The 11,004-nt window shown below is 63.1% G+C and overlaps 1 protein-coding gene across 1 annotated transcript; it reads right to left on the bottom strand.

The window, feature by feature from the left end:
• Positions 1 to 2,792: 2,792 nt before the first annotated feature.
• On the bottom strand, positions 2,793 to 3,275 carry TWIST2 (twist family bHLH transcription factor 2). The gene has a single exon (XM_055120748.1). The coding sequence runs from the start codon at positions 3,273 to 3,275 to the stop codon at positions 2,793 to 2,795; it is 483 nt and encodes a 160-aa protein (XP_054976723.1).
• Positions 3,276 to 11,004: the final 7,729 nt, after the last annotated feature.

Raw genomic sequence — 11,004 nt, 5'->3', positions numbered from 1 at the left:
GCATGGGTTCATCTTGGCCCCTCTCTTGGCGCATCCTCGTCTGGACCCCGAGCTTCCACGAACCTTCCTGGTGCCTGGCTCCTGGCCGCAGCTCCCCTCCTCTCTCTGAGTCTTACTGGCCGGTGGCGGGCATTGCTGGCCCAGGGCTGTGTGTGGGTCACGCGCACCACACTGACCCTTTCCCAGGAAAAGGGCACAAGCGTAAACAGACGTTCCAGCCGCCATTCAGGGTTTTTAAAGACACCAGTGAGAATAGATTAATATAAATACTAAGCTTAAAAGCTGTCATAAAAATTCAGCCCTTAAAATTGGCTTATTAAAATATTTGTTTTTTTAAAGCCCGGATTTAAACGAAAGTTCTGAGTTATAGTGCTCTGCTCAGAAAGAGTTTACTTTATGGTCTTTCTGCCAGGCGAAAGGAATCTGGCAACCCAGAAACAGAGAAGCAAGGATGATGATGAAAACTTAATTATTTCAGGCTCAAGATTTGCCTGGAAGTAGCAGCTCCCCAGACCGTCGGGGAAATGCCCTCGAAGGCCGATGTCCGGCCCTCGGCCCCCGTCACGGGCCTCCCCTGCCCAAAGTGGCAGGGACAAGGCGGTGTCGGGAGATGCGTGCCCACACCAGGCGGACGCCCTCCTGCGCGGGCACTCACGAGCGTCACACCTGCCTCTCCTCCGCTGGCCCACAGCCCTCCTGGGCTTCTGCAGCTCCCCACACAGGGACTGGGGGGTTGTTTCTGCCAGAAAGCAGCCCCCACACCGAGAGCACCGTGGACCTCCCCTCAGTCCATCTTCCGGGAAGGGGCCAAGGCGCTGCGCCGGGAGCGCGGTCTCTCCTCCGAGTGGGGCTGGACAGGCCGGCAGCCCGCGCCTGGGCGGAACCAGCCCTCCCGGCATCCGGGGAGAAAATGGGAAACTCCTTTGGAGATTTTTCGATTAGGCGAACCAGCAACTGTCCAAAGACCCCTGATTTATTGCTGATTCTGTCTTTCCACGGCAGCAGCAGGAAGTCCGGGCGAGGATGGCTGGGCCTTCCTTGGCGTGTTCAGTTCCTCAGCACACGGACTCTCACATTAGACAGAAAACAGTTTCCCTGCAAAGTCTGGGAGCTCGCGGCGGAGACCAAGGCTCATGCTCTGCACAACGTCACACACGACACCCGAGGGCGGCGATCATGTCGGCAGCGAAGCGGTCCTAACGGGTGACGCAGGGCCCGGGGAGCCAGAGGGACCAGAAGGATGAGGAGCAGCCCAGGGGGCCCACCGTGGAAGGAGGATGGAGCCGGGAACCACCACAGAGGAAGGCTTCCCGTTTTCTTCTGTGGGCTGTCGCCGACCCGAGGCCAGCAGCCCCGACCAAGCGCCAAAATAAAAACCAACCAACGGCCTCGGCGCATTGTAAGAAATTTTTTCTCAACACTTGGCGATTCTACTCTGTTCCAAATGCCGCCTCGCATCTTTATCTCATCTTCCCCTGCTTCTCTCTGCGTTTTAGGCAAGTGAAGGGCTTTTTGTTGTTGTTTTGGTGAATTTTAAATGAAGCCACTAAATTAAGAGAACAGCTTGGAGTGTTTTTGTAAGCGTGTTCCGGGAGGGACCAAACCCGAACAATACTTCTGTGGACACTTTGCTTAAACAAAGTTACATTGTGTCTGTTTTTAAAAGATGTTGCGCCCACCCCAGCTGCCCCTTCCGATGTCGAACTGCTGTAAGCCACCGGCTGCAGAAGGCTCCCCTGAGCGAAATAATGGATGCTAGAAACTTAGACGGCAAAAACCAGAATTAATGCATCACGGCACTGTGGCATTTTAGCGCTCGGCCAACCCAAACTTTCTTTCCTTGGGAAATATGTGACACAGACACTTTCCATCTGTTTTTTGACAAAGATAGGAGAGGATTCCCAAGTTATTCTCAGCTCAAAACCCCTTCTACCCCCGCCCTCAACAAAAAGCTATAAAATGATATTATGGGGGGGGGGGGTGAGGTGTGTTTCATCCAAAGCGGTTTCAATGGCACAGAAACGTAACCCCAGAAAAGGGAAGTAAAAATCCACCTGTGCCGGACCCGCGACCCGGCCCGGGGACGCGGGGACGCGGGTCCGGAGGCGGGGGAGGCCCACCCGACCCAGCCCTGGGTGCCGAGCCCAGCCGAGGCTTCTGGAAAAGCGCCGCAAAGTGCGCGCGAAGACGCGAGGCGCCGCGAGGAAGGAGTCAGGCTGCCCCGCGCCCGCCGCCGCCCTCCCGACCTCGGCCACCCCGGGGCGCCGGGAGGGACGCGCCTCGGGCGCCGGCGGGGACCTCGCTGGGGCGGCGGCCGCGCTCGGCGGCAGGGCGCGGCGCTTCCTCGCGGCCGGGGCGCGGGACCGGGACCCCCAGGCCGGGGGATGCGCCCAGGGGCTCCGGGCCCCGCTCCACCTGCCCGCGGGCGCTCGGGGGAGGGGGGCTGGGGACAGGGTCCCCCGGCCCCCGCTGCCCGTCCGCTGCTCAGCCCATCGCGGCGATCGCGGCGCTCGCCCTCCCCACCCCGCCACTGCGCGCGGGGCAGGGGGGACCCGGTGGCAGCAGCCCGGGACGGCGAGTAGCCGCGCGCGGGGCGCACCGCGGCGCCCCGGGACATAGCGAAGCCCGCGCGGGGCGGGGGGCGCCGCCTCTCCGCACTCGCAGCGGCCGGAGACCCCCCACGCGGCGCCCGGGGTCCGGACGCGGGGAGGGGCGCGCGGCCGCCCCGCCGGCTCGCAGGGGCGCCCGGCCCGCGCGCGCGTGGCACCTACCGGGGCGCGCCGGTCCGGGCGCTAGTGGGACGCGGACATGGACCACGCGCCCTCCATGCGCCACACGGAGAAGGCGTAGCTGAGGCGCTCGTGGGCCACGTAGCTGCAGCTGGTCATCTTATTGTCCATCTCGTCGCTCTGCAGGACTTGGTACAGGAAGTCTATGTACCTGGCGGCCAGCTTGAGCGTCTGGATCTTGCTGAGCTTGTCCGACGGCAGCGTGGGGATGATCTTGCGCAGCGCGGCGAAGGCCTCGTTGAGCGACTGCGTGCGCTGGCGCTCGCGCACGTTGGCGAGGATGCGCTGGCTCTGCAGCTCCTCGAAGGACTGCGCGCCCGGGCTGCCCCTCCGGCCGCGCTTGGCGCCCGCGGGGCTGCCCGCCTCGCCCCACTTCTTGCCGGGCCGCCGCTTCCGCCCCGGCCGCTTGGGCTGCCGCTCGGGCTCCTCCTCGCTGGTGGCCAGGCTGTCCCCGGGGGACGCGGGCGAGCTGGACCCCTCCTCCATGCCGCCCGCCCGGCGCGCGCGGGGCTGGGCGCGGGGCCGCGGAGAGGAAGTTATCCTGACTCTTCGGAAACTCTAGCCGGGCTGGGCGGCTAAATAGCGGCCGGCGGCGGGGGCGGCGCCTGATTGGCCGCGGCGGGGCCTGCCCAGCCCGGCCGCGCCGCCCCCCGCGCTGCCCCCCGCCCGGCACCCCCGGCCGGCCCGCGCCGCGCTTTGTGCGCCCGCGCTCGGCACGACGCGCCGCCCGAGGTGAGCGCGCGCGGGCCGCGGGGACCCCCAGGACCCCCGAAACCCCCGGGGGGCGCCCGGCGGACCGCGGCCCCGCGCCATCTGGCCGCCGCGCGGGCGCGTTTGAAGTGGGCCGGGGGGGCCTTTGTTCGCCAGCCCGCCGCGCCCCGGGCCTGGAGGTGGTTTACGGCGTCGATGCCTTTGAACCCGGTCCCAGGTGACGGGCCCAATTAGGCCGCGGGGATCAAGGGCGGGCGAGGGGAGGGGCGCCCGCGACCCCCGCCGGGCCGGGACGCGCGGGGGGGCCCCCCGGGACGGCTCTGCGCAGGGAGGGGCGCGGGCGCTCGGCGCGCTCACGGTTTCGACCCCCGTCCCCGGCTCCCCCGGCCGCTCTCCCTCCAGGCAGCAGGGGCTGCACCACAGCTGGCCGGGGCTTCTGGAAACTTCTAAACTAGAGATGGAGAGAACAAAAGAAAGCGCAGAGCCGCGGGGGCCCCCCCTGCCGTCCACGCAGGCTCAGCCCCCACCCCAGCGCCCTCCGCCTGCGGTTCCCTCCAGGCCCCTTCCGCAGGCCCCGCACCGGCCCTGGAGGGGGCCCGGGGGGCGAGGGCCGCTGCCCGGCCTCTGCGGGCATTGGGCGGGGGGTTCCCTGAAGGGCCGCACCCCTCGGCCCCGCAGCAGCCCAGGGTGGGTGCCGCCCGAAAGCCAGGCCCCCCAGGGGTAAGACTCGCCTCTGAAACGCTCGGGAACTTTCCCTCGGAGTAAGGTTGCAGGCATGGTCCACTCCTAAGTGGCTCCCGCCCTGGCGGAAGGTCCACGGCCCCTGACCGGTTCTGACCCACGTGGAAGGGTCCACGGCCCTGACTGGTTCTGACCCACGTGGAAGGGCCCGTGGCTCCTGAGTGGTTTCATCACACGCAGAGGCGTCCACTAGTGCTCGGGGCCCCGCTTGCCCATCCTGCTGGCCCTTCCTGAGTTTTCTTCCTCACTCCGGGCCGGGGGGGGGGGGGGACGCCTATCTGTCCTGTTTCAGGGCGTTCGGAACCCCGTTTTCCTGCACCCGGGGTTGCCCGAGGTTAGCAGCCCTCTGCCCCGTCCGGGACCACTTCCTGCACCCCGGCCAGCCGGGGCCCGCTCCACAGGGGACTGGCCGGGACACCCACACTCTGGCCGGTGGCCAGGCCTCGCAGGCTGCCCGGCTTCCCTGACATCACCAGCATTTGCTCATGATGTGGGACTAGCTCTGGCCTTTGGCACGCACTAATAAATGCCTTTAAGATCTAATCAGAGATGTTCTCGCAGAGAACTCGGACTGGGAGTGTTTTCACTTGGAATGCACCCGAGTTTCAGCCCGGCAGCGGGGGTGGGGGCGGCGGCCTGGGGGTGTGCTGCAGAGGCCCTCTCCCCCCCTCCCGAGGTCTCTCTCAGACTCGTGCTTTACGCAGTTATTTTCTTTAAAATAAACGCGCGGTGGGGAGAATGGAAAGCCCCCGACACTCAAAGCAAACTCCCAGCCTGCACCCGGTGCTGCGTCTCCCGGAGGCCCGAGAGCCTTGAACGTGGGTCTCCGTGGTCCGACCATTGCCTGCCCGCACGGACTGAAGGCCAGGGAACTGCAGGACGACGCGGCAGGCGCCCAAGGGGCCTGAGCCGGGAGGACGCGCCGAGGTTCTGGCCCCACCGGCGGTTCCGTCCAGGCTGGGGGCCAGGCTCTGCGTGCAGACGGAAGTCTCTGCTCTGGGTCCGCGCCCCTCACTCTCCCTCTGGTGTGGGAGGAATGGGAGACGCGTCTGCAGGCCCAGGGCACCCAGGACAGCCGCCAAGGAGGGGGGACCCCAGTTTGTGACCCGGGAAACAACGGGCGGGTGTAGACACTGAGGGATCCTGCAGACACCCAGACTTCCTCTCCAAACTCAAGAGCCGCAGAGGAAACGTGTCTCGGTGCAGGGAGCGCCAGAGCCTCCCCCCAAAAGCGGGACCAGCGACCCCTGGTGGTAGGACACTGCCTCGCAGTAGGATCGGCGCCCTCTGGTGGTGGCAGTCTAGTGCTGGGGTTAGCGCCCCCTGGTGGTGAGGCACAGTTTAGTGGTGAGACTAGCACCCCCTAGTGGCAGGAAACATTGCTGGGACCAGCGCCCCCTGCTGGCAGGACACAACTCAATAGCAAAACCAGCACCTTGGTAGCAGGACAGAGTCCAGCAGTGAGATCAGTGACCCCTGGGGTGGCAGGACTCAGCCCAGAGGTGGGACCGGCGGCCCCTGGTGGCAAGACCCAGTGCAGTGGTGGAACCAGCGCCCCCTAGTGGCGGGACCCAGCCTAGCAATGGGATCAGCTCCCCCGGGTGGCAGGACCCAGCCCAGCGGCAGGAGCACATGCCCCTTCAGAGCTCCTGCTGTTGACCTTGTCTGGGCCCCAGGCACAGTTCCGGGAAGTCGGGTTGTGCTGACTTTCTCCCCACGCCCAGAAGGACTCACCTCACCCGTTTCACCTGTCTCATCGGGCTGCCCTGGTGGGAGTGCTTGTGACCTCTGACCCCTTCCAGCCCTGGACCACTGCCCCCCAGCAGACAGCCCTGGCCTCCCTTGGAACACTCTGCCTCCAGGTTGCCTCGACTGGCCCTCAGCTCCTGTGTCTGGGTGTCAGCGGTCACAGAATAAACTGCCGCCTGCAGCCTGGGCGGTGCAAGCATCCCGTTGATGCAGTGACCCCACAATCTGGTGGGAGCACCCCAATTGTGCGGTGTCCCCTCGGTGGGCTTGGGCCTCCTGCCAGCATGGCCCCATGGTGCCTGGGGTCCTGGGGGGGGCTCTAGTCTCAGCCACAGACCAGGGTCTAAGGCGCCAGGGTCTCTGCTCCGGCTGCAGAGAAGCTGGTCGGGAGTGTGGACGTCAGCCCTGGGGTGGGGCCAGCCCAGCGGTGTGGGAGCTCCCATGGGTGAGGGGGCTCCCAGGGAAGAGGCTATGGGCCAGGAACACAGCTCCCTTGGGGGGCTGTCAGGACTCAGCCGGGGTCTGGAAGAGCCTCCACAGTGGCCAAATGATCCACTGATCTCAAAAGAACTGGACGGAGAGACCCTGTCTCAGAGCAGGGAACTGAGGAGAAGGGAGTGAGGCGGAGGGGAGAGACCCGGTCTCAGAGCTGGGAACTGAGGAGACGGGAGTGAGGCGGAGGGGAGAGACCCGGTCTCAGAGCGGGGAACTGAGGAGAAGGGAGTGAGGCGGAGGGGAGAGACCCAATCTCAGAGCTGGGAACTGAGGAGACAGGAGTGAGGCGGAGGGGAGAGACCCAGTCTCAGAGCAGGGAACTGAGGAATCAGACTGAGGAGCCAGGGCAGGGCAGAAGCAGCAGGGACTGCAGAGCAGACGTGGGGATGAAGGAAGCAAGTGGGGCCCACAGACCCCGGGAATCAGAGAACCATGGAGCCCCGGAACAGCCCAAGGAGCCGCAGGGCGAGAAGGAGACCCAGAAGGCAGGAGGGCGAATTTGAGTCTCCTCAGTGTGGGGCCTTGGAATGACCCTCAGCCTCCAGGCCCCTCTTCCTGCCAGGGCCAAAACACCCCCGCCCCCGAGAACCATTAGCCGAGCCAGCCCCCACCAGGCGTGGGGGGAGCAGCCACAGGACACGGAGCCGGACCTCCAGTGTCCCAGGGAGCTCCTGCCCGCAGGACTCACGGCCGCGGAGGCAGCTCGGGGCAGAGGCCCCTGGCCCATGGGATGGTCAGCTTCACGGTGCTCTTTGGGCCAAAGTGCTTTAGAAGGGGCAGGCGTCTGCCCGGGCCCAGGAGGGGGCCCTCTGGTGAGCGAGCCCGCCTGCAGGCACCCGGCCCTCAGCTTCCCACAGGTCGGGGGTGACGGTCCCCCTCAGAGGCAAGAGCAGGTCCCTCTGGGAAGCGGGGGACGGTCCCCTGGCCTTGCCCCGGAGACGACGCCCTGCCCCTCACTGCACCCTGAGCTGTAGCAGAGCTGAAACCGCCTTGGCCGCCACCAGGAGCCTGAGTCCCGGGCTTGCCTAAGGCGTGTCAGGGACCAAACTCAGATCAAACTCAGATTAAACTTGGATTAAACATGGATTAAACTCCAATTCCATCTTAACTCTCAGTGGGCCTCAGAGGGCTCTTCCGGGGACACCAGAGTCGGCAGATCTCCACAGGGCCTCCAGCTCATCACACAAGGTGCAGTGCTCGCACCATGGCTGAGATAGTGCTTGAGGCCTGGCTGGAAAGGCGAACAGCATGCGGCATCTGGGTGTGAGAGGAATGCATGTTGTCTGTATGGGAGGGTGTATGTGCCACATGTGTGGCACATGTATGATACATGCATAGTATATGTGGCACATGTATGGTATATATGGTACATGTATGGTGTGGTGTGTGATATATGTGTGGTTTGTGTAGCACATGTGGTATATGTATGGTGTGGTACATGTGTGGTGTGTGGTACATGTGTGGTGAGTGGTACATGTGTGGTGTGTGTGTAGTGTGTGGTATGTGTGGTGTTTGATCCACATGTGGTATGTCATATGTGGCACATGTGTGGTGTGTGATCCACGTGTGGTATGTGTGGCACATGTATAGTATATGTGGTATACATGTGTGTGGCGTACATGCATGGTGCATGGTACGTTTGTGGTATGCGTGGTACATGTATAGTGTGTGGTATATGTGTGGCATATGGTACACATGTGAGGTACATGTGTGGCACATGTGTGTGGAAGTGTGCATGTTCCCTGGGATTGTGATAGGGTCGTGGTCTCTCTGGCCTTCACAGTCTCTCAGATGTTTTCTCGTACCCCACTTTGCTCTTTCTCTTCGTGGGGCATTGTCGGCCCTCATGCATGTCCCTGGGGGCCCGTCTGGGGCCCCGGAGGGAATGGGCATGTGGCTGGGTGCTGTCCCTCCCGTCTGGGTGCAGCCTCTCCACTGCCAGGTCCCCCAGGAGTCTCTGCCCGTCTCCCCCCGGCCTCTCCCCTCGCGCAGCAGACACCTGCTCCCCGAGAGCGTGAGACGCAGTCACAGAGCCACAGTGGGTGCCGGAAAGGGAGATGGACGGACGGACGTGATGGAGACAGCCTTAGCGGGGCGACTCGGGCGGGCTCCGGGCGGGCATCTCTGGGGGCTCCCGTCCTGCTCTCCCCTGGCTCCCCCTGCGCCCTGGGGGGGGCGTCCCCACATCCCCGGGCGCTCTGTTCCCCGAGCCGCCCCCACAGGCCACGTGCATCTGGGATAGAGCCGGGCTTACTTGCCAGGCACCCGGGCCCCTGCGCCCACGGAACGGACGGTCGCCGAGTATCCTGTCCCCGGGGCCGGCAGCCGTGACCACAGCAGGCGCCCACTCGCACCTCTGCATTTCTCGGTGACTCACGCAGCCCCGCGCCCTCCAGGGAAGCTGGAGTTTGAAATCACTTTAGACTCACGTAACAGTTGCGAAAGCCGCCCCCGGCTGCTCGCGCCCACACCCACACTCCCCAGGGTCCTCCGCGTCCCCGCTCGGGCCTCGGAGCACTGGGCGGGTGCCTAGGCAGGCCTCATCGCACCACTGTCCCCACTAATTAGAAATCACCTTGTTCAGAGACGCTAGCCTCGCACACCACCAACCCCTTTGCTGGCACAGCCAGGAGGAAGCTCTGAGCACTGTCGGGGTGTCCCCAAAACCAGAAAAAAAGATAAAGCTGCCTAATTTTAAAGTATCGAGTAACTAGTACTGGTGCTAAAGATCTCCAACCACAAAGTGTCCCACTGAGGAGCTGCCGGGTCCGGGACCCCCTCGACCCTTGTCTTTCGTCTCTAGTGTGTTCCGCGTCGCCGTGGGGCCGTGTGTGGTCGTCTGCTGGCTCCTTCCAGGTTACCTGGACCCTGTTACCCGACGTAGCAGTGCTCCTGACCCCTGGGCACGGCCCCCCATTGAACAAGGCCCCACCTGAGTCCTGGCTCCTTATTTCCCTGATGGCGTCTGTCAGACAGCCCACGTTCCCAAATTTGGCGATTCAAATGTATCACTAATTCTTTTTAAAGTTTACTGTATCGAAGAAATCTTTGCTCATCTCAGTGCTAAAAATGCTCGCTTCTCATTGTGGAATACAAAAATAACAAACATGAGACGGACACCCAAGGACGGTAGACACAAGGGCCAGGACGACTGCCCCATGGTTGGCAGCTACCTCATGAGCGGGGAGAGAAGGCGGCTGGGGTGGAAAAGGGGTCACTGAGTCAGTGAGGGTTGGAGGGATGCTCAGGATGGGAGACGTGTGCTGAGAGTAGGTGAAGGACCAGACGTGACGGCCTCCCAGTGTCTGTACTGCAAACCACAATGCCCAAAGCAGAGGGAGAGTGTGGGGGAGACTGTCTGCCCTGGAGGCAGGGGGAGGGCTGGGGCGGGGGAGGGTTACTGGGGACATGGTGGTGGGAATGTGCACTGGTGGAGAATGGGTGTTCGATCGTTGTACGACTGAAACTCAAGCATGAAAGCTTTGTAACTATCTCATGGTGATTCAATTAAAAAATAAAATAAATAAGTATAAAAATGCTAGCTTGCTTTCCTTCCGGAATGCTATGGCTCGTCTCCCGAGGCACGTGGCCCTCCCCAGTCGGCTGTGTGTCTGCTGGCGCCCGGCAGTCCTCGTGCTCTGGCAGTCCCCGGAGTGAACGCTCTTCCTGGGGAAACTGCCTTTGCAACGGGCCAACACCCAGCGACGGTACAGAGGGTAGGGCATTGGTCCGCTTCCCAGGCACCACCAGGAGTAACTCCTGAGAGCAGGGCCAGGAGTAACCCCCGAGTACCACCGAGTGTGACCCCAAAAGCCAAAAACATGCTCATTGCCCGTGTGTGGGGGAGCCTGTTTCTGCATGGCGTTGCTGAGCCCCGTGTGTGTCTTTCTTGACATTTGCACACACTGTCTTGATCACTGCAGATTTTAATTATTTTTTGCAGGGGTCACACCCAGCAGTGCTCAGGCCTCCCTCCTGGCTCTGTGCTCAGGGAGCACTCCTGTTGGGACCCGGACCATGTGGGTGATCAGGATTGACCCCGGGTCGGCCGTGTGTCGTCTCTCTGGCCTGACCGCTGGGGTTTCACAGCAAGTTGTGCTTAAAGTGAGGCAGCAGGAGACTTCCCACTCTTTCAGAAACCGCTCGTTTCTCAGAACTTTCATCGATATTCTAGGTCCTTTGCATTTCCATATACACGACACGGGGCAGCCCTGACCACGCCCTCCCCCGCGTGGGCTCCCGGCACCCGCATCCGAGCTCTGGCTTCCCACGGGCAGGGCGTTGGTATCGCTAGATTTACGCCTCCACGCTTCCTCTCACTTTTACGGTTTGGCTTGATGCTGTGCTGAGCGGATGAGCTGCTGGACTGTCTGACTCTGATCGTCTGCGACACACAGCGATGGAATCACCTTCTGTCTGTCTCCCGCGCCCGCCCGGCCACACTCTCTGGTCCTTCTGGAAACTGCTGTGTGCAGAGTGAGAGTCTGTGTAGGTCATCGTGCTGACGATAGCGGCTTAA

The sequence above is a fragment of the Sorex araneus genome, chromosome X, assembly GCF_027595985.1.
Source record: "Sorex araneus isolate mSorAra2 chromosome X, mSorAra2.pri, whole genome shotgun sequence".
NCBI classification, from domain to species: domain Eukaryota; kingdom Metazoa; phylum Chordata; class Mammalia; order Eulipotyphla; family Soricidae; genus Sorex; species Sorex araneus.
This window is presented reverse-complemented; position numbering and strand designations above follow the sequence as displayed.